This window comes from Podarcis bocagei, assembly GCF_964188305.1.
Source record: "Podarcis bocagei genome assembly, chromosome: 2".
Lineage (NCBI taxonomy): Eukaryota > Metazoa > Chordata > Lepidosauria > Squamata > Lacertidae > Podarcis > Podarcis bocagei.
Window position 1 is genome coordinate 43,849,384 of NC_138126.1, and position 24,248 is coordinate 43,873,631.

General features: G+C 44.3%; 1 protein-coding gene across 7 annotated transcripts in view; it reads left to right on the top strand.

Moving 5' to 3' along the window:
- The window catches only part of GRIP2 (glutamate receptor interacting protein 2), a 385,704-nt gene that overhangs the window by 241,889 nt on the left and 119,567 nt on the right, over positions 1-24,248 (top strand). The window contains exon 1 of one of the 7 annotated variants that reach the window (XM_081183993.1): positions 18,699-19,551. The exons of the other annotated variants lie outside the window; for them this stretch is intronic. Within the exon in view, the coding sequence (XP_081040119.1) occupies positions 19,512-19,551 (40 nt within the window). The 5' untranslated portion in view covers positions 18,699-19,511. Of the gene's footprint in view, positions 1-18,698; positions 19,552-24,248 lie in introns of those variants that run through there. 7 annotated transcript variants of the gene reach the window in all.

The following is a 24,248-nucleotide window of genomic DNA, read 5'->3' on the forward strand; positions in this document are numbered from 1 at the left end:
CGGGCAGGCTGACAGCAGGATTGTGCCCCTTGGCCCCTGCCCATATGCGTTCAGAGACAACAAATGTTCCACCATGACATGGGGCTTGAAGCCACGACTCTGAGATTAAGAGTCTTATGTACCACTGACTGAGTTGATCTATGGAACTGGTACTGTAACATATTACTTGTTCCATATTTGTAAGAAACCAATCTTTTAGTGTGGTGGTATCTGCACTTCGGAACTCCTTACTCTTACTGATAATCAGGCAGGCTCTTTTTGTCACCTGCTAAAAACATTTTTTCCCCTTTTAAACAAGGCTTCCCAGATATTTAGAAAGCTGGTGTTTTTAGTTTATTGCTGGTGTTAATTTTCTGAAGAATTATAACAATAATTTTATTATTTTCTATGCCATCCATCTGACTGGACTTAAATTGTTTTTATTAATAATGTCATGGTTTCATTCTTTTTGTAAACCATTTAAAACTTTTTCCTTTTTTGCAATCAAGCAATATATACATTTTATGAAATAAGTAAATGATAACTGATACAAGGAGGCCTTGGGCTTCATCAAGCTCCCTCTTCACTTCAGCCATGTGACTAGTTCCCTCTTTGCTAGAGGTCCTCTGGAAGTTGGTCTTAAAGGAAGGTGAAGCTTGTCGGAGGATGGGCTCTCTTGGTCTTGGGCTCCCTGGGCTCTTTCAGGAAGAAGGGCAGGATATAAACTGGAGCAATATAGGATCCTATTTAAAATTTGTATACTGCCATTCATCTCAAGATTCCACGATGGTCTACTATAAAGTCAGCCAACGTTACGGAGTATTTAAAACTGTCAGGAAAACCAGAACAGATAAAAGTGATTGAGCTTAAATGCAATAAAAGGTCTGGAGAAATAAAAAGGTCTGCTCCTGGCACCGAAAAGAGCAGTGTAGTGAGGCTATAGGCTATATTAAGTGTTGTGTTGAACCACACTTTCAATTCCAGGGCCAGCTCATTGTGGAAGAAACAGCTTCAGCAGTGCTAAAAGGCCTTGATGTCTTTATTTAGTCGTTCCTTAATTCAGAGTGCTCATTTGCGTTACAAATGTGTCTCCTTATTCTGAAATTATTTTAAGTCTTGTGTAATTATTTAAGTCTAGTGAAATGTAATTATTAGCTGTGCAAAATAATAAGAAATGTGTATCCTTGCTCCATGGCGGAAGCAAATGTGTCCAGTGAAGGGGTGGGTGGGATGCATGCAAAATGTCCTCCCCCCCCCCAAAAAAAAAGGAAGAAAAAGTGCCCATTAATGCAGGGCAGTTGACAGGATGAGGATTGCTTCAAATCGGTGATCAGACTGGCTGCAGAAAGCTTAGTAAATTAATGGAGGGTGTGCATTTCACACACTGAATCCAGGAAAGAGCTAATTGGGTACAGGAAGCAGGATGAACTGTAGACTGCACTAGCTCCACATGCCGTTCTCTGTTATGAGTTGCATTCAAATCTTGTGTAGAAGCTCCCATTGAGTTGGAAGGAGTGGCATGGGCTACCTAGGTATAGAATTCAATGAAAATAGGCCTGCAAAAGTCTTCTACCAACATGCTCCAGAGGCGGATTTAGGGGAGCACTACCAGTTCACCCACAATGGGTGATGAGCCAAGAGGGTGCCACAGAGGGCACTGCCTGCTCACCTGTGGGCAGGGGACATACAGACAGGGTGGGTGGGTGCTAAATCCAGTGGCAATCCGGGGGGGCGCTCTAGGTATGGCCCTCACTTCAAGGGGCTGGAAGCCCGTCCCCTCCAGGGTTGCTGGTTGGCTTGTTTGTATGGGCCAATGTCTGCTCAGTTGGGAGGGAAGGGCCAAATATCCCAACCCCCACTGCACAGGAAGTGAAACATAGTCCCCCGGGGCCATGCCACAGCTGCACCGAGCAGCAAAGGCTACCCTCCCAGTGCCCCAGGTAAGCGGTTACTGTCTTATCCATTTTAGTTATTTGGGTGTGGAGCTGCTACCACTTTCACACACTTCAAAATAGGACCTAAACGTCTTGGGCCAGTTTCAGCCAGACTAGTCATTATGTGAAAGTAGCCTTTGCTTTCACCTTCACAGGATTTTAAGAGGTGAAAAACACTTTCATGGTTGGAAATCAGAAAAAATTTAAGGTTTTACTTCTACAGGCACTATATGATAGAATCTTGGGGGGTGTTAATGGAAATGGCAGGAATCTTTCTATTAAACTTTATGTCTTGGACACCGTTCAAGTTTTCCAGTAAAAACCTGTGAGCCTTATACTGTGACTCCATTATCTTGAGTCTGCTTGAAGGATATATTGCTTGCTTTGCCTGTTGCAACTTAAAACAAAAAAAAACACAGGGCAAGACAGAATCTGCATTTTAAACTGGTTGGTTTTTTAAAAAAGTATGGACAAAAATGGTTCTCAAATACTTGCTTTTATCTGTGAGTAATCTAAGAGTTATGCAGGCTCTGTATCTGCAGGCTGATACCCAAGATTCTTGTTTGATTCCCCACCCCACCCTACAAAAGTTCTTCTGTGTGCATTTGAGATCATCTTATACCAGGGGTCAGCAAGCTTACCGAACGATGGGCTGGTCCACACTCCATCTGTCGGAGGATGTGCACACGCATGCTCCTCTGGGTCTGAGGAGTGCCCATTTGCTTGTGCACATGCTATTTCTGGAGCTCCTCCAACCAGGATGTGTGCCAGAAATAGCGAGCTCTTCTCCGTCCCACACGTGTGTGTGCACACACTATTTCTGGCATACATCCGGGTCGGAGGAGCGCATGCGCACAGGTGCCATCAACCCGGAAGTCTGTCCCTGTGCTGCACCATGCCAGTAAGAGCGGGGGGCAGCAGGGGTTACCATGGGCCAGGTAGATGAGCCCCGTGGGCCACTACCGGCCCATGGACCTTAGGTTGCCGACCTCTGTTTTATACCTACATCAGTCCCTCTATGTCTCTCTTAAACATTTCACACTGTAGTGATGCAACAGCACAGGAATAAAGGGCCAGACCACACATTTGCAAGCAGGTGTCAACTTGTCTTCTTTCTTTTCTAAAAAAAGTAGCCACAGTAGTTGCCATTGGATATGAGATGTATAAAATTATGCCTAGCAGAATGAAAGTGAATGTGGAGGTGTTTGCCTCTTGTCTTTCATAATTCTAGAACCTGGGGTCATCCAATGAAACTGAATCTTGGGAGACCCAAAATCAATGTCTTCAGTGGGAACTTAAACTGGTGGGAGCTGAGCTGAGCTCCTGTTCAAAAACAGCATCCCACTCGCCACCTTAAAGCATCCAGGAGCCTGGGAAGCAGGCCAGTGAGTGGCTGCTTGTGCTGGGCCTGTTTCTACATGAGAAATAAGGTTGAGTAGTGTCCCTGCTCCTGATTAAAGAGTCTGTTGCAGGCAGAGACCGCAAAAGCGGCATATGCTGCCCTGCAGTCATTGCAGCGTGAATACAAAAGAAAACTCAGACCATTTGGCTTATAAAACCTTCAGCAACCTGCTGGAAGATTAGTTGTTTTCAATTAAAGTATTCCAGCTGAAATGATAATGACTTAAAATGTCCATATTTGTCTCTTTGCAGTTTCTTAGCTGAATCTATGGCTTTCATTTTACAGAGTCCCTGCGTCCATAGAGCTTGCCTAAACCAAGCATACTTGGTGCCCGGTTTCCAACTGCTGCTTTTCACACCACTGCCAGAAGAGATGCTTAATCTGTCTTCCAGTCCTAGTTCCAACCACAAGCAGTGCAAATGCCACTGTTGTGCATTTATTTTACCTTGATATTAAGATGCACCTTTGTCTTAAGATTTGTCTTAATTAAATATAGTCTTCATCAGTTTTCAAATAACATGCACCAACAGTGACACAATTTGGACCAGCACAACAATGTGTTCCCATGAGATAAGAAAAAAAAGGTATGGTCATCTCTGACAAGCAAGTCAGAGCCATTTAGGTTTGCTCATGGTGAGCAGAATGTTTTGGGCAAACAGGTTAAGTACATGGGTTTGTCGTCTGGTGTGGATTCCTTCTGTCACACTGAGACTGTGTTTGTGGATGCTAAAGTGACTTAGTTGGAGTCAGCCTTTTCCTTCCTGATCTGTTGGCTGAGGCAAGAAGCACTTTAAAAGATGCAAACTGGGCATGTCTCTGAACACAAGCATTGAACAACTTTAGACTAAGGGCTCATCCCCACTTCCACTTTTCCCATGCCCCGAAAGCAGGGGTTCAAGTGGTTTTCCGCTTGTCCCAAGAATTTCTCAGCAGGGGTCTGAGCAATTTCACCTTTGCCCCGCTGCTTTCCCCCAGAAAACTTGCTCTTTAGCACTAAATCAGAGCAAACTGTCAATTCCAGAGAAAACCCAATGGATGTTTATGCTGCTTCAGTGATGAAGATAAGGTTTTCCCAAACAGAAGTGTAGATGAGCCCAAAGATAGTATTAAATCTGAAAAGAATTGAATGTTAGTTTGAGCTTGCTAAAGTTCTGCAGGTCCTTGAGACTCCTTTTATGGATCGAAAGATCAACCTATTTCTGTTCCTTTTTAGTTTTACCTGTGGTCATTCATGAGTCCATTTCTTCTTGTTTGATCATTAATCTGTGATTTATTTTTTTTAAAAAAGGAAACCTGCAAGAATTGGGGGTGGGGAATCACAGAAAGCACGGGTTTGTAAATATATTTTTTCCCTAAGATGTGTGTTTTTATACACATTGTTTTCCAAGCTGGGAACTGCATTGCAAAAATTCAGAGAAGTCCAAAGGATGGGATCATTCTCATCCCCATATTAGTCCAAGAGGTGCAGATCTGGCCTGTTCACTTCAGAATGAATTCTTCAAGTGCCCTTCCTCTGTCCAAACCAGCCTTTCTCAACCTGTGGGTCCCCAGATGTTGTTGAACTACAACTCCCATCACCCCTAGCTAGCAAGGCCAGAGCTCAGGGATGATGGGAGTTGTAGTCCAACAACATCTGGGGACCCACAGGTTGAGAACTGCTGGTCCAGACCCAAACAACTTCCACTGAGGCCAGGTGAAGACTGTAGCAGTACTTTTGAGGTTCCGTTGGAACATGTTGCTTTGCTTGGGAGGGGACTGGAACTGATGAGAAAATGAGGCTATCATGCCACATTGCAAAAATGGTGCATGCAATGCCATTTTTTCCCATTGGAAATGATATGACTAGGAGCCCTAGTCCCATGGACTATTGGTGGGGAATAACCTTATCTGAATTCGTTGTGCAAACTCCCCCAACTGGAAAAAGCCCCCCTCACTAAGCTTCTCCTTCTATACCCAGTTGGACTCCCCACACCCCCAGGCCCTGGCCACGTTCTTTTTGTTCTGTCTGTTTCATAAAGTCCTTCCAGGGAAGCTAATGTTCACTTTGTATTGTGAGCTGGTGTGTCATGGAAGCTCTTTATGCTACTTGTGTGTGTTTGAATATTTCTACCTTCCTATGCCCAGGATATTGCTTGCTTTATCATAATGCACACGTTTAATTTTTTATTTCCTCTTTTGCAAAATGTGGCAATCGGCTTTTAAAGTGTATCCTGTTGCAATGCTTATTAAAATTAAGCCCCGGGAAGATATGTTTGCATTTGAAGTAGCTCAGATATAGCACCTTGGAGAAAAGGTGTCTGATGCGCTAGCGTAAAAATGAAGTCTTATTAAGCAGAAACGCAGTGCTTCTGTTGAATATTCCAGCAATTAAATTTTATCTTGATTCGTATGCAGGTCAGGATGGTTTCAAAGGAGAACAAGGAAGCAAAGCATCATGGTTTAATGCTATGCAAATTAGTGTTAACATGCTGTTTCATTTCTCGTTAATGCATTGTTACACTGTTACTCATTGAAAAGAAAGTATGTGACACCTATTAAGAGTGATGACCTACTCACTTAGTTTTCCATTTGGCTTGGCAAAGTGTCCCAGAAAAGATTCTGGTGCCAAGGGATTGCATGAAATTGGAAGAAAAGATAAGATTAGGGCTTTGCTTTCTTTAAAGCCTTGTGTGGGTATTATTTACCATGGTAGCGTATCTTACATTTATACTAGATCATGTAACATGCTGAAATCCTTTCCTACAGTAGACAAAGGAGTGTGTGTGTGTGTGTGTGTGCGCGCGCGCGTGTTAAAAAGAGGAAATACCGGTACTTAAATGTGCCCCATTTGTACCACTTCCCCATAAAGGGCTCAAAAGGGCAGTCAATAAGTTTTTCTTTTTGCCATTGCAACAACCCTGAAAGATATGTTAGGCAAAGAGAGAAGGGGGTTCAGATGAATCTCCTGGTGCATTAATGTAATAGGTGAAGGGGGCTGTGGAACAATGTGCACAAACACCCCCCACCAGCTGCAATCTTGAGCACCCCTAGAGCAACTGGCAGAAAGTCTCTCGGTGAATGCATGGCTAAACAGGAATTTGAGCCCCAGTTCCCTGAATGTCCAACACTGTTCACTGACACCATTATTATTATTATTATTATTATTATTATTATTATTATTATTATTATTATTATTATTATTTTGTCCCAGCCTCCCTGGGCAGCCTCCAACATATATATATATATATATATATATATATATATATATATATATATATATATGCTTTCGTAGATTTTCACGGGTACAGGAATGCAGGTTTTGTTGTCTTCGGGTGTCTTCCCGTGTAAGAGTTGGGGTGTCTAGGCGACGTTTCGACGAGGTCTCACTCGTCATCTTCAGGCTGGTGCTTTCGGCTTCTTGTTACTGGAACAGAGCAGGATCTCAGTGTTTGAGTTCCTATAAATACTGTTGAGGGGTGTGGTGTATAGCCTCTGGGCAGAGAGGAAGTTCCCAGGTTAGTGTGCCTTTTCTTCTTTTGTTCATTAATTACTTGAGGGATATCTTGAGAGATTTCTTGAGTGATATTCTGAGTACCATTTAGGAGGGTCATTAGGTGTGGATTAGTTGCTAAAGCTTTCGTGTCTTGACCTCTTGAGCTTGTGAAGAGTTTTTTCTGAGAAGATGGCTGTACTGCATTTAGTTGTGCTCTGGCTTGGCTTCGTGTATAGGGGCGAGCTGTGGTTTTGTGCCCTGTGCCAGCCAGATCTGTGTAGACCCTCTCCACAGATAAATTACAGACACCATCCAGTAGCCAAACCATAGTGGCACCTCCGGATGCTGCACCCCCCTGCAATCCCTACACAGATCTGGCTGGCACAGGGCACAAAACCACAGCTCGCCCCTATACACGAAGCCAAGCCAGAGCACAACTAAATGCAGTACAGCCATCTTCTCAGAAAAAACTCTTCACAAGCTCAAGAGGTCAAGACACGAAAGCTTTAGCAACTAATCCACACCTAATGACCCTCCTAAATGGTACTCAGAATATCACTCAAGAAATCTCTCAAGATATCCCTCAAGTAATTAATGAACAAAAGAAGAAAAGGCACACTAACCTGGGAACTTCCTCTCTGCCCAGAGGCTATACACCACACCCCTCAACAGTATTTATAGGAACTCAAACACTGAGATCCTGCTCTGTTCCAGTAACAAGAAGCCGAAAGCACCAGCCTGAAGATGACGAGTGAGACCTCGTCGAAACGTCGCCTAGACACCCCAACTCTTACACGGGAAGACACCCGAAGACAACAAAACCTGCATATATATATATATATATATATATGTAGGTTTTGGTGTCTTCGGGTGTCTTCCCGTGTAAGAGTTGGGGTGTCTAGGCGACGTTTCGACGAGGTCTCACTCGTCATCTTCAGGCTGGTGCTTTCGGCTTCTTGTTACTAGAACAGAGCAGGATCTCAGTGTTTGAGTTCCTATAAATACTGTTGAGGGGGTGTGGTGTATAGCCTCCAACGTTCTGGGCAGAGAGGAAGTTCCTAGGTTAATGTGCCTTTTCTTCTTTTGTTCATTAATTACTTGAGGGATATCTTGAGTGATTACTTGAGTGATATTCTGAGTACCACTTAGGAGGGTCATTAGGTGTGGATTAGTTGCTAAAGCTTTCGTGTCTTGACCTCTTGACCTTGTAAAGAGTTTTTCTGAGAAGATGGCTGTACTGCACTTAGTTGTGCTCTGGCTTGGCTTCGTGTATAGGGGCGAGCTGTAATCCCTACACAATCCCCTGCAATCCCTACACAGATCTGGCTGGCACAGGGCACAAAACCACAGCTCGCCCCTATACACGAAGCCAAGCCAGAGCACAACTAAGTGCAGTACAGCCATCTTCTCAGAAAAACTCTTTACAAGGTCAAGAGGTCAAGACACGAAAGCTTTAGCAACTAATCCACACCTAATGACCCTCCTAAGTGGTACTCAGAATATCACTCAAGTAATCACTCAAGATATCCCTCAAGTAATTAATGAACAAAAGAAGAAAAGGCACATTAACCTAGGAACTTCCTCTCTGCCCAGAACGTTGGAGGCTATACACCACACCCCCTCAACAGTATTTATAGGAACTCAAACACTGAGATCCTGCTCTGTTCTAGTAACAAGAAGCCGAAAGCACCAGCCTGAAGATGACGAGTGAGACCTCGTCGAAACGTCGCCTAGACACCCCAACTCTTACACGGGAAGACACCCGAAGACACCAAAACCTACATTCCTGTACCCGTGAAAATCTACGAAAGCATATATATATATATATATATATATATATATATATATATATATATATATATATTGATAAAACATCAAACCTTAAAAACTTTCCTATGCAGAGCTGCGTTCAGATGGCTTTTAAAAGTCATATACAGTGGTACCTCGGGTTAAGAACTTAATTCATTCTGGAGGTCCGTTCTTAACCTGAAACTGTTCTTAACCTGAGGTACCACTTTAGCTAATGGGGCCTCCCGCTGCTGCTGCACAATTTCTGTTCTTATCCTGGAGCAAAGTTCTTAACCCGAGGTACCACTTCCGGGTAAGCAGAGTCTGTAACTTGAAGTGTCTGTAACCCGAGGTACCACTGTAGTTGTTTAACATCTGATAGGAGGGCATTCCACAGGATGGGCGCCACTACCACAAAGGCCCTCTGCCCTGTTCCATGTAACTTCACTTCTCACAGTGAGGGAACCACCAGAAGACCCTTGGAGCTGGATCTTAGTGTCCGAGCTGAAAGACACGGTTGGAGACACTCCTCTAGGTATACAGGGCTGAGGCCGTTTAGGGTTTTAAAGGTCAGCATCAACACTTTGAATTGTGCTCAGAATTTTACTGGGAGCCAGTGTAGACCCTTTAGGACCTAATAAGAAAGCATTAGGCCATGAGACATAGAACGGATTTCCTTCTCCAACTCAGAAGATCACTGTGTTCTAAATTTGGTGCACTGTCTGAGGTTTTGGGTGTCTCTTCGTGTCGCATACCACTGCATGGAGCACATAACTATCAACTCATTTGCCTATCTCAGCTATCGGAGGTTGTGTGTGTGCCTTTGAAATTATGTTCCTCTCTGTCCATCTCCTTTTCACAATTTTTCTTAAGAAATATGGAAAGAAAATAGATCACTGTAAAAGCAATTCCACATGTTATGCTGTGACAGTAGTTTCTCTCAAGTCTTTATCTCTCATACTCTTATCTGATAAATATATCTGGTCCTATGATGCCTTCGGTTTCTTTAAAATAAGAATGAAGAATAATTTTCCACTTTCTCTAAAGTGCTTCTTGGAACTGAATATCAGTCTGTTATCTTGGCTTGCATTCCAGTCTGATTAGGTATAGATGTTATACATGTTGCATAATCCTGGAACTTCAAAGAGGCCGGTGTCAGATTGAGGGTCACTTTGGCACCCTTTCTCTCCCATTAATCAAAATCCTATGTGGTGCTCCTAGCTGACTGGTTCTTCTTTTTTTAAGCCTCCTAGCTACCGACTCTGCCAATGCTGCTGTAGCTTTAGTAGGCCCAAGATGGATGTGGTTGTTTACTGAAATATTGTGTAGCCAAACATGTATGGTAATTCTCATTGGATTCCAATTCTGAGGAAGACAGAATGTTAATGAGGACGACTCTAAACAAAAACTCAACGAGAATATTCTCCCTTCTTTTTGTGCACTGGCAGCTTCTATCTCTGAAGTAAGAGCTATAATTGCTTGTTGGAAAGGTCCATTTATCTTGTGCCAATTATTGATGATGAATTAGCTTTTAAGAATGCCTAGAGGAATCCCATCTTTATGGAAAGATACCTAGAGAAGCCCTATGGGTCTGTGTTGTGATGAGATCCTGGTCTTGAAGGAAATATTTTATCAATTCCTATAATGAACTTGCAGGCTTGGGCATCTGCAAGCTTTCCTGACTTTCCTCTTGTGCAACTCCTTTGCAATGCCTTCCAGGTGCCACATATTAAGGGGTGGTTTGGTCAAAGAATGGGGATTGCTTTTATGGTGGATAAAATACCTGTGCAGATTAGGTAAAGGTAAAGGGACCCCTGACCATTAGGTCCAGTCGTGACCGACTCTGGGGTTGAAGCGCTCATCTCGCTTTATTGGCTGAGGGAGCCGGCGTACAGCTTCTGGGTCATGTGGCCAGCATAACTAAGCCACTTCTGGCGAACCAGAGCAGCAAACAGAAATGTCGTTTACCTTCCCGCCGGAAGGTATTATCTACTTGCACTTTGACATGCTTTCGAACTGCTAGGTTGGCAGGAGCAGGGACTGAGCAACGGGAGCTCACCCCGTCACGGGGATTCGAACTGCCAACCTTCTGATTAGCAAGTCCTAGGCTCTGTGGTTTAACCCACAGTGCCACCCGCTGCAGATTAGGTCTATCCTAATTCGAATGGTGCATTCTCGGAATAATGGTTCCCATTTTGGGCATATAACTCTTTTTGGTGTGTAGTTGGTATATGTTTACTCTAAACAGGAGAACGTGTAAGAGGCCTGACTTTTAAATATATTGTGTGTTATGCTTTTCAAAGAATTTGATCTCTGGTGACTCTGGAAGAAAAATATGTAACCGTAAATTGGTGGTTAGGCTTTAAATGAGTGCTGAATGTAAAGCTGGTTAATGAAAGTCTGACTAGCGAGCTGCTCTTCTGTAATTGGAAAAATCTTCAAATAAGCAAATGTTTATATATACACACCTTTTCACATTCTAGTACAGGTGACTCCTGAAAGCTGCACTCCAGTCCTGCTTCTGGAGCAAGCATGAACCTAGAGCTTCACCCTGAAGTCCTACACGCGCAAACGATGGGGCAGATCTGAATGCAATTGACTTCATATGTGTAAATTCAGAAATAACTTCTCAAAATTATATTTAATGTTTAAATAGAAATACAAGAAATCTCACCCTAACAGACCTGCTTGGTCTGCTGCCCAGGTGGTATTTGCTGAAGGGCCTTTGTTCTCCTTCTTACTTATTTTATCTTTCTGTTTTAGCTGGTCTTGGACTGGACTGTCATTCAAACAGAACAGAAGTGAGGAACTTGTGGTGCTTGAGATGTTGTGGGACTTCAACTCCCATCAACCCCAGTTAGCATGGCCAGTGTTAAGTTGTGGGCGAACATAGCAGACGACACAGCGATTTCTCCAGAGCAGCTCTTTATTTGTAAGCTGGACAGAACTGAACAGCAAACAGCTCAGCCGGCCTGCTTTTATAGGCAGCCAGCTGACAGCAATGTAGCAACAACAACCCAGGGTTTCCCGCCTAAAATAACTGACGTGGACCTGAGTGAAAACTACATACACAATACTCCTGGTGGCCAGGGTGAGAACTTCAATACATAACAGCCAGTGGTCAGGGATAATAAGAATTGCAGCCCATCAACATCTGGAGGGGTACAGATTTCCCATTCACAATGTGCTGTGTTGCTATAGCCTCACTCTGGACATTCGGGTCTGGTCCTGACCGGATGGATACTAGAATCAGCAAGGGATACCCACATGACCTGAAGGTGCTGCTGTGCAATGCCAGGTCAATGATTCATAAGACCACTGCCACCCATGACTTGATCATGGATGGAGGATTTGACCTGGCATGTGTAACAGAGACTTGGTTGGATGAAGCAGATGGGCCTGTCCTTGCCGCTGCTTGTCCACCAGGTTTCTCTTACGCACAGCAACCCAGGTCATGTGGGCGGGGAGGGGGGGTTGCAGTGATTTTTAGGAAGTCATTAGTTTGCACCAGGCGTCCTATTGGGAAGACCCAGTTTTCTGAGTGCATGTTCTGGAAGTTGGGCAATAGGGGCAGTACAGGATTCCTTTTGGTGTACCGACCTCCCCGCTGCACCAAGGATTCCCTGCCCGAGCTGCTTCAGGTCGTGGCGGATGTTCTCCTGGAGTCACCTAGCTTGGTCGTCCTAGGGGATTTTAACATCCATGCCGACACGACCTTACAAGGGGCCGCTCGGGACTTCGTGGAAAGCATGGCCACCATGGGGCTGTCCCTGAATAAGTCTGGCCCAACCCATAGCCGTGGACATGCCTTGGACCTGGTGTTTACCTCTATGGATGTTGGTGATCTGACACTAAGTAAAAGCGAAACGAAAGAAGTGCCATGGTCAGATCACTTCCTGGTGCAACTGGACTTCTCTGCGACCCATCCCCTCTGCAGGGAGGTGGGACCAATTCGGATGGTCCGCCCCCGCCACTTAATGGATCCAAATGGTTTCCAGAGAGTGGTAGGGGATGCTTTATCCCATGTTGATGGCCTTTCAGCTGATTCCCTGGTGGCCCGCTGGAATGTGGAGTTAACCAGGGCTATTGACTGTTTGGCTCCGAAGCGCCCTCTCCGATTGCATGGAGCCCGGACAGCCCCGTGGTTTTCCACGGATCTGAGGGCAATGAAACAATCGTTGAGACGGCTAGAGCGCCGGTGGCGGATAACTCATTCCGAATCTGACCGGACACAGGTTAGAGCTCAACGTCGAGCCTACCAAGTGGCGATAGCGACGGCGAAGAAGAATTTCTTCACCGCCTCTATTGCATCTGCAGAAAACAGCAGCAGGAGACTTTTTCAGGTGGTTCACAATTTAGCGGAACCACCTGCAACATCGGGGCCCAGTACGGGCCACATGTTCTCCTGCAATGATTTTGCAAAGTTTTTTGCAGATAAAATCGCTCAGATTTGGGAAGAAGTAGACTCCACCGTGAGAGCAGGGCCGGGGCGGGAGAGTGCTAGAGTTCTGTCTAGTCAAGTTGAGTGGGATCAATTCCAATCTGTTACCTCCGAGGATGTGGACAGGCTGCTTGGACGAGTGAAACCAACCACCTGTCTCCTGGATCCTTGCCCATCTTGGCTTATAAAAACTAGCCGGGAAGGACTGGGCAATGGGCTTCGTGGGGTGGTGAATGCTTCCCTCCGTGAGGGAGCCTTAACAGACCCGCTGAAAGAGGCGGTTATTAAACCGCTTCTTAAAAAACCATCTTTAGATGCGGCCACGATGGCCAACTATCGCCCAGTCTCAAATCTTCCATTCCTGGGCAAGGTGATTGAGCGAGCGGTTGCCGAACAACTCCAGGCACGCCTGGAAGAAGCGGACCATTTGGATCCCTTCCAGTCGGGATTCAGGCCTCATCATGGGACTGAAACTGCCTTGGTCGCACTGGTTGATGATCTCCGGCGGGCTAGGGACAAAGGTGAGAGCTGTTTCCTAGTTCTGCTGGATCTCTCAGCGGCATTTGATACCATCGACCATAGCATCCTTCTGGACCGTCTTGAGGGGCTGGGAGCTGGGGGCACTGTTATACAGTGGTTCCGCTCCTTCCTCCTGGGCCGTGTTCAGAAAGTGGTGGTGGGGGATGAGTGTTCAGACCCCTGGGCTCTCACTTGTGGGGTGCCTCAGGGTTCTGTCCTCTCCCCCATGCTTTTCAACATTTACATGCGGCCGCTGGGAGAGATCATCAGGAGGTTTGGGCTGGGTGTTCATCAGTATGCGGATGATACCCAGCTCTACCTCTCTTTTAAATCAGAACCAGTGAAGGCGGTGAAGGTCCTGTGTGAGTGTCTGGACGCGGTTGGAGGATGGATGGCGGCTAACAGATTGAGGTTGAATCCTGACAAGACAGAAGTACTGTTTTTGGGGGACAGGAGGTGGGCAGGTGTGGAGGATTCCCTGGTCCTGAATGGGGTAACTGTGCCCCTGAAGGACCAGGTGCGCAGCCTGGGAGTCATTTTGGACTCACAGCTGTCCATGGAGGCACAGGTCAAATCTGTGTCCAGGGCAGCTGTTTACCAGCTCCATCTGGTACGTAGGCTGAGACCCTATCTGCCTGCGGACTGTCTCGCCAGAGTGGTGCATGCTCTGGTTATCTCCCGCTTGGACTACTGCAATGCACTCTACGTGGGGCTACCTTTGAAGGTGACTCGGAAACTACAACTAATCCAGAATGCGCAGCTAGACTGGTGACTGGGAGCGGCCGCCGAGACCATATAACACCGGTCTTGAAAGACCTGCATTGGCTCCCAGTACGTTTCCGAGCACAATTCAAAGTGTTGGTGCTGACCTTTAAAGCCCTAAACGGCCTCAGTCCAGTATACCTGAAGGAGCGTCTCCACCCCCATCATTCTGCCCGGACGCTGAGGTCCAGCGCCGAGGGCCTTCTGGCGGTTCCCTCATTGCGAGAAGCAAAGCTACAGGGAACCAGGCAGAGGGCCTTCTCGGTAGTGGCGCCCGCCCTGTGGAACGCCCTTCCAGCAGATGTCAAAGCGATAAACAACTACCTGACATTCAGGAGACATCTTAAGGCAGCCCTGTTCAGGGAAGTTTTTAACGTGTGATATTTTATTGTATTTTTGGTTTTTATGGAAGCCGCCCAGAGTGGCTGGGGAGGCCCAGCCAGATGGGCGGGGTATAAATAATAAATTATCATTATTATTATTATTATTATTATTATTATTATTATTATTATTATTCATTATACAAAAGTTAATTGCAGGGCTAGTTTGAGGTATGCTAGGAAAAAAACATACCTACTATGTTTAATCCAATTACCCTGATGGTTCAGGTTTCTTAATGCATATATTGGGTGGGTGGGTGTGTGCAAGATTAAAAAGGGTACACTATTAATCAACTTCATTGCCATTTTTAACTAATGCATTGTACCTACTCCAAATTAGCAGTTTCCAGCAGTATCCTTTTTCCTGAAAAATTTCCAAAGCTCACCCAATGATTTTTCTTGGGAAATGCTATGCAGTGTGTGAAGGGATTCTAATTGCAAACTCAACTCTGTTACTAATTGCATTTATCAAAGACAACTGTGGTGTTTTCCCCTTAATAACAAATTACAGGGTATAATTCTCCTCTGTGTGCTTTGGTTTTTTGATTTTGCTAATTTTAGCTTTCTGCTCAAGGCACTTGAACCCTAAGCAAGTGACTTTGTCCCAAGGTAGAGATGTTACTGTGCATAAATCATAGTGTCGTGGTTAATTTCCACTGTCCGTCACAATTGTCTGTTTCATCTTCTTCTTTTTTAATGGGTTCCAGGGTATGACCTAAAAGCATGTGAAGACACTACCTTGCTGAAGTTAAGCAGTTCTGATTCTAGTCAGTCATTGGATGGTGACTGCTTGAGAATTTTATGCATGCTGCCTTGTGTTCCATGATGGAAGAAAGGCATGATATGAATGTTAAGAGTAAATAAATACATAAAGATTCGTTAGGTCTGGCAAACACTTCACAACCCTCATTTGGAGGCAGGTGTTACTGCATACATGTGGGTTATTCTGTATTTGTATCTCTCCATTATATTGAAATTAAATATTAAGGCAAGTTGCAAAAGAACAGAAGCCTCTGGTGGCATAGCCCAAATCATGTCATGAGACTCCATGCATGATGATTACCAATATTTGGAGCAATTTAAAGCCATAACCTGCTATTTTTAGGTTACCAATGATTGTGCGAGAAAGGGAAGTATCCACATCACCATAGAATTATAGAATTGTAGAGTTGCAAGGGATCTCAGGGGTCATCAGGTACAACCTCCTGCACTGCAGGGATCTCAACTAGATCATACATGACAGGTGGCCATCCAACCTATGCTTAAAAACCTCCAAGCAAGGAGCCTGCCACCTTCTGAGGGAGTCAGTTTCACTGTTGAACAGCAACAGCTCTTACTGTCAGACAGTTCTTCCTGATACGTAGTCAGAATCTCCTTTCTTGTAACTTGAATCCATTGGTTCAGGTCTTACCTTCCAGAGCAGGAGAAAACAAGCTTGCTCCATCTTCCTTGTGGCAGCCCTTTTGATATTTGAAGATGGCTATCCTGTCTCCTCTCAGTCTCCTCTTTTCTGGACTTAACATACCTAGCTCCTCCAACCATTCCTCATAAGGCTTGGTTCCCAGTAGGTTTATCATCTTGACTGCCCTCCTCTGCACATGTTCCAGCTTGTCAATATCCTTTTTAAATTGTGGTGCCCAGAACTGGACACAGTACTCAGCACGGTTCTTCCATTTCTCCATTTTGTTAAAGAAAGGGACTTCCCATGTCTAATGAAGACAAAAAAATTGCACCTCCCATTTGTGGCCATTGTCTTGTACAATCTCTATCACTAGCTTGCTTTATTTATTTATTTATTTACTTATTTAAATACATAATACAATATTTCCACTGTTCTACCCATGCTAACTTTCAAAGGGGAAACTTTTCCAGTTATGCAATCAAGCATCTTCATCACCCCATTTTCAGGGTCTTCTCCCCACACCCATTTTATTTTTAGCACACTGCATTGGATTCATTAGCATGAGTTCGGGCATATTGGTGTAGCGTTATAAGAATTCAGTGTTATTAAAAACTCAGGCATGCTGTTCTGAAGCACATCATGAATGGGAAATGCTTGGGCATGAATAGCAGGACAGTGAGTGTCAAGAATGTTGGGCTGGGTAATCCCTGGCTGTCTGATCTTTAAATAAAGAACTGGCTGGAATGTACCTTCTTGAACCTCTTCCCCTCAAGCCTATCCTAAGGGAAGACGAAAGGGGCAGTCGGATAGCACAACGTCCAGCCATTTATTATAGACACAAGCAAGCCAAAGTCGAGCAATTTTATGTCACTCTGGTTTCAGTGAGAGATTTTAAGTATATGCTCGGCTCTCTCAAAAAATCAATATGACATAAAAAGTGTTAACTTTGGTCAGATCGTGGCCAATATGTTATGAAGTGTGGAAAGACAGGGTCGTGCAGGGTGGCCTTGTGGGCTTGCCTTGGATCTATGCCTTCCTTTTGCAATATCAACTCTTCTCCAGAATCTGCCTTGCTACTTTTTGTATGTGTAGCAACCTCAAGGTTTGCTTTCCTTAAACTGGGCAGTAAGAGATCATAGGATCATAGAAGTGTAGAGTTGGAAAGGGCCCTGATGTTGATCTAGTCCATCCCCCTGCAATCCCATATGTGGATCGGACCTGCACCCTTGGTGTTATCAGCACTACGCTCTAACCAACTGAGCTATCCAGGTGCCAGATTTCCAAATACACTTGTTTGGGCTGAGAGCACTTTTGGTCATTCTGTAGAAGGATCATTGCTGAATAATAAGAGCATCTGCTTTGCATGAAAAAAACAACCCAGATTCAATCCCTGACCTCCCCAGTTCGGACTGGGAGAGGTTCCTGCCTGAAATCCTGGAGAGCTGCTGTGGGTCAGTGTAAGCAATACTTAGCTAGATGGACCAATGGTGTGCCTCAGTATTAGGCAGCTAAATATATTTCTACATGGGCATTGACTCCTAGGGGCCAAGGTAGTTTCGACCCCATGAATGTATTGGGGCCAAATTGGGCCCCCTCAATTTTCAGAAGGCGTTTGGCTCCATCTGCTGGCTCCTTGCGATGGCGCGTCATGCGCCCCCCCCCCCAATCCTCTGGAGAAGCCAGTGCCTCTGTATTCCTGTGAGGTTGTGGCAAGCAGTCAGGTAGAAAGTTCATCTTTTCTTCTTCTTTGCATGTCCATGACATTTTAGTACTGAAACCAGTTCAGCAACCCAGTGCAGCATTTTCTCCATAAAGATTGCAAGCATTTGCAAAGCCATAGACTATGGGCATATGCAGGTGGAGTGGTGCGCAACTGTCCGGCACATTGAATCAGTGCATTGAATATATGTAGCTCAGTCAGTAGAGCTTGAGATTCTTAATCTCAAATTTGTGGGTTCAAGCTTTACGTTAGGGGAAAGATTCCTGCATGACCCTTGTAGTCCCAACTCTTAAGACTAAAATGAATTAGTAGCCTCAGCTTGAGTGACCACCGCCCAAATTTCTTCCTGTGCCAGTTGGTACTTCTAGGGAGAAATACTGCTACTTCCCTAAGGTTCAACACTGCAATCTCTGTTGTCCAGCAAGGTGCAATTGTGTCTGCTCCTTTTCCCTCCTTCATATTAGAGTCCATATTCAGCTTTTTGGTGCTTATTATAAGTAATAGAAGGGGGGAACAGACTCTGCAGAGTGGTATTCAACTATGTTTTACTCAGAGTAGGCCCATTGAAATTAATGAACATTACTACATTAGGTGCATTGATGTAAGAGGATTTATTCTGAGTAAAACTTAGCTGCCTACCATCCGAAGTCCGCAAAGCAGGCAATGCGAATCTTCACACGGCTGGCCAGTTTGCCCTGCGAAGAAGGGTTAAATTGAGTTATCAGGCGACAGAACTGCTGCTTCATGCTCCTGTGCCCTGGCTCTGTGTTTAGAGAAGGGAGCATAATGCTTTGGCAGCAGCTTGACATTGCCTTGAAAGGTGCTGGAGGCCGTGCAGTTGTCGGTTGACAAAGGGGGTGGAGAGAGAGCGAGAGCGAGCAAAGAGTGGCGTGGAGCAGTATTGCAGCACTTGCAGTCTTCTCCCTCACTCTGACAATGTTGCTGCCTGCAACTTAGAATATTTTTCTCCTTCTCTTTTACCTTTAAGTCATCGCTGCTGCCTTCCAGCTTGCACTTGTGCCGCTGGATTGAGCAAAGGGAGGGAAAGCATTTTGGCTTAGAAACACAAAGGAAGAGGTTTAAATCCAGCCTTCTGGGGACTGCTATGGATTTTCTTTTCCTGGGTGAGAGCAACAAAAGGCTGCCTGAAAGACGAGAGCGCACCACCCATGTGGGCTGATGGCTGCTCTCCCCCAGCGTGCGCTAAGTTGGAATGCAGATGGGAGTGAAGTGCCTGCTTTGCCTTCTCTGCGGAAGCTGGGGAGCCAGTGTTCAGTTTTGTCCACGCTGCTTCACCTTCAACCAGAATTTCTTTATTAATGCCTGCGTTTAGAAACTCTTGCCCTGTTCTGCCTCGTGGCCAGCCAGTTTGACAGATCTGTTGCTGGATTTTCTTAAGGGAACGTATCAAGATCTGTTCACCTTTTTAAAAGAATAATAATAATTATCTGCATTCCAAATCTAGAGATCCCGACTGACATCGCTTTTAAATTTTATTTCAAGGGAGTGTACCATTTGTTGGGTGTCAATCTGGTAGAGTCAATAGGACTTTGTTCCGTTTAAGTGGAGGAGTGCAGTAAAGCCCTACTCTCTTGTGGGAGACAGCCAGAGAGAGCGAGGCTGCTGTAATGTGATTCCAGTGCCATCCAAGGCGGAGAGAGAGGAGTGCCTCTTGCAATTTAGCTGAATGCTTTGATAGTTAAATAGCAGACATGCTTTGCGGGCTGAAAAAGGATTTGCAGTCAGACTTCGGTGAGTGAGACTTAAAATATTACCTTCCATTTCTTTTCATTTGATCTGATCTTCTCTGTGAAAGTAACTTGATCCTTCGAACTTTATTTCATTTCATTTTTTTTTTTTTACAAACGTGATGCCCACCTTTACTAAGTCTCTCAAAATCTGCTTTGCTCTTTCGCTGTGGTTTCCATGCTTTTGTTTTAAGCAGCTGTGTTTATGTGTTCACTTGCATGTAATTAATTTGACTTTGTCACCTTGGAAACTGTGGGCTGCTATACTGAACACCTCTTTTAAAAGTCCTTTTGTAGCTTTCATGTCTCCCCCCACCCCACCCCACCCCGTGGGGGATTTGTGTGTAGCTCTGTGTAATTTTGTATTTTCCCTTTTACTATAAAGCTGAGCTTGCATAGAAAAGATTTAAGGAGCAGCTTTTCTGAGTAGTAAAGGAGCATGCTAAAAATAGGCAGCCTCTTAACTCTGTGCAGTGGTCTTCCTAAGATCAAGCAGTCCGTCTAGTGTAATAATATAACACATTAATGATTCTAATTCACTAGAAAATTGCCTTATGATGGAGAGCTGTTCCGCACATTGCAGATTAAGGGTGTGTACACAGGTAGACCCAATGTACACCACCACATTTGAAATTGGCTGAGTGCATCTATTTTACCGCGTGTTCACACTGAAGCCATAAGCTGCAGGGTGGCCCTCAGGAACTGCACTCTATGATAGTTTACTTTCACAGAAAATGACCACACTTATTTCTCTCTCTGTTTCTCTTCATCTCAGAGAAGAGGGCTAATGAGTATTCATTCTGCTGTGACTTTGCAAGCTGAATAGATTTTACAACAACCTATTGTTAGAGAGAGCTGGCGGTGATAAAATGTGATTCATGCTTAATTATGCTCAGTGAGTTCTACTATCACCCTTGGGTTTTTCAGCTGCGGCAGGAAGGTTGTCTTCTTCTGACTTAGGTGGTCTCCTTGTAAAAAAAAGAAAGAAAAGTTCAGCACTTTGAGAAAATGGACTACCCATGTTAGTTTGTTGTAACAGAGCATCAAAAAATGAATCCATGTGTGTGCTTGGACACACGTGTGGGTTCAGGCACATACTTGTAACCAACCCAAGTAAGTGTGTGTGTAAATGTGTGCATGTGTGCACATCTTCCAACTGAGGATAACACTCTGATGAAGTGAACTCAATCCAATGACAGCTTATGTCACATTAAACTTGGGCGCTAAGGTGCCGCTAGACTCTTTATTAATCTTTAAAGGGTAACTTCTTCTTGACCTGCCTCTCTGATCTGATTGAATAAATGAACAAGGAAAGGCTGTGTAATAATCCTGTGTTGGCTTCTTCCACAACTGCCCTCTTAACCCTGTTGTATATGATAAAAAGATGCAGTTTGGATATATTAACCTAGTTTTGTCTGCTCATGTATTCTTTACGGCAATTAGCCATGTTTTAGGCCAGCTACTTAGTTTCATAGGAGAACTTCACCCTTTGACTAGGAGAGGGCACTGAAAACCCAGGATAGTAGAGGGCACTGAAAACCCAGGATAGTTTGGCAAAAACTGATACTGTAGACTTGTCCCTGTTACTAACAGACTTTTTTAAAAGTCCATCCACTTCTGCACTGGTATGTGAAAGTTTAAAGCTGCATAAACTCCACTTCAGGCAAAATAGAAAGTTAAGCTATTTTTAAGCTTGCTTCTCTTCACCTGTATTCACATTCACATGTGAATGCTGATAATCCCAGATGCCTGGCCATACATATCTGAAAGTGGATATTTTTGAAGAATTAATAGGCCGTCCTGCCATATAAATACTTCAAAAATGGCTTACAACTTAGTTTCTTCACATTTTGGTCATATACCAGTGAATGTCGACTGAGCATATTTCTGTTCAACATTCACCAAGGTACATCTCAGTTTTTAGACATTTGCAAAACTGATCTGGAATTGTAGATATTTAATTGTTAATAATATCACTAAATTTTAGACATTCACTGTAGGCACATGTATGTTATAGGCAAATATTTATATATGTGGGAGCTTTCAGCTCAGTAAAGATTCCACTGCCTTTTGTAATTCCCAGGACCAATATGACAACCTTCTACCAATTTCCCCATTACTGGACCATAAGTTCTTTATCCCCCCCCACTCCCACTTTTTGTGAATTCTGTTGGCTGTATTGTTCCTTATTAAAGTATAGTTACATTAAAATCTTTTATATTTAGATGTATCATGTACAGGCATAACTTTTAAAAATAATTAACCCAAGCTTTTTTGAATTAAATTCTTAAATATAATCCACTGATCATCTTCTAGTTTTGTGCTCTTATTTTAAATTTATCACTTTGGGTGTATATTTACTGCTTATTTTTCCTTTTCTGAACACTGCTCTGATATGTTATAATGTGAGTGCTTTATAAATATTTATAAATAATCACATAGAGATTGTGTTTGGAATTTGTGTAAGATAAACAGTGGAATAGCTACAGAAATCATGGTGACAGGTAAAAGACAAATGTGTATTGCCTCCTATTCCATTGACTGCTGCTAAGTCCTGTTACCACACACACAACTCCTTCCTTCCAAACTTAATCATAGAATCATAGAATCATACAGTTGGAAGAGACCACAAGGGCCATCGAGTCCAACCCCCTGCCAAGCAGGAAACACCATCAGAGCACTCCTGACATATGGTTGTCAAGCCTCTGCTTAAAGACCTCCAAAGTAGGAGACTCCACCACACTCCTTGGCAGCAAATTCCACTGTCGAACAGCTCTTACTGTCAGGAAGTTCTTCCTAATGTTTAGGTGGAATCTTCTTTCTTGTAGTTTGGATCCATTGCTCCGTGTCCGCTTTTCTGGAGCAGCAGAAAACAACCTTTCTCCCTCCTCTATGTGACATCCTTTTATATATTTGAACATGGCTATCATATCACCCCTTAACCTCCTCTTCTCCAGGCTAAACATGCCCAGCTCCCTTAGCCGTTCCTCATAAGGCATCGTTTCCAGGCCTTTGACCATTTTGGTTGCCCTCCTCTGGACACGGTCCAGTTTGTCAGTGTCCTTCTTGAACTGTGGTGCCCAGAACTGGACACAGTACTCCAGGTGAGGTCTGACCAGAGCAGAATACAGTGGCACTATTACTTCCCTTGATCTAGATGCTATACTCCTATTGATGCAGCCCAGAATTGCATTGGCTTTTTTAGCTGCCGCGTCACACGGCAGCTAAATCATCACATATTGAACTAATCATCACATATTGAACTAAGTTGGTACCCCATGATTGGGCCTGTGCACTCCAGGTGCTGATCCCTATGTGGAAATGCCTCTGGGCAAGACCCCCCCCCATCTTTTAAGTCTGAGGATGGGATGTTCCCTATCGGGCAGTGTAGGATTATGTACTATACCTTGGTGCCTTCTTTAGGCATTCCAGCCTGTGTTGACTTGGATGCCTCTGAAGATACCATTGCCCAATTTGGCATGATGAGGGAGGTGAGAAGTGAGGTGGGTCCAGGTCAGGCAGACGTAGCAGCAGCCATGGAATGGGAAGATATGGTGTCATCTGTGGCTGCAGGGATGAAAGAGAATTCCAGGTAACTGGTACTTGAAGAGATTCTTTGTTTCCTCCATCCCCACCGCCTCATGATAAGCACAGTTGTGTGCTCCACGAAATGTCCCTTCATTCTCCGTTCATCTTCTCAGTAAGTCTTATGCCATTGGCACTCTAGCCATCGTCAGCTTGTTTTATAGCTTCCTGGAATAGCAGGGCATGTTGCAGATTCCACAGCATTTTCATAGATTCCTTGAAAAGAAACAGTAACACCTCAGTACAGTGACACCTCTGGTTACATACTTAATTCGTTCCAGAGGTCCGTTCTTAACCTGAAACTGTTCTTAACTTGAAGCACCACTTTAGCTAATGGGGCCTCCCGCTGCCGCTGTGCCAGCAGAGCACGATTTCTGTTCTCATCCTGAAGCAAAGTTCTTAACCTAAGGTAATATTTCTGGGTTAGTGGAGTCTGTAACCTGAAGCATATGTAACCTGAAGCGTATGTAACCCGAGGTACCACTGTATTTCCAATTGACAAATCCTCCACCACCTTGTATTTAAGCACCTTTTGACTGAACTTTCCTCTTGTCTTCTGATCTTCTTCTCCCATTAGGGGCCACCAGTCTTAAGTAAGACTCTCTGTACCTAATGGACCAAGGTCTTGACCTGATTGCCCCTTGCACCCGTACCCAACCACATATGTGTGCATGTAACCATTTTATACCCCATAGTCTGGAACAGTACCATACTCTATCGTGCGGTGTACACTTCTTGTAGATTTGGTGATTAAGCGGTTTATTTTTCTCTCTAAAGAAATAAGATAAACATAGTGTGTGTTGCAAACATAACAAAGGCAGAACATTCGTAATCCTCTATATAGGATTTGCTTACCACAAGGTCTGAAAGCAACCTTGGAGGACAAATGCTAGTGTACAGGGCCATGGATATAACAGTGGCTGAGGAAGAATGCAGTTGTGCTCATGGCCTCCTTGTGAGCTTCCCAGAGGCATCTGGTTGGGGAAAAGAATGCTTGGCTATATAAGCCTTTGGTCTGATCTGGCAGGGCTCTTATGACTGAACCAGGAAGTCACTGGTTCAAACTCACAAGAATGCTTTCGGCAAGCTGCTATTTCCCAATCTCTGCTCCCCTCC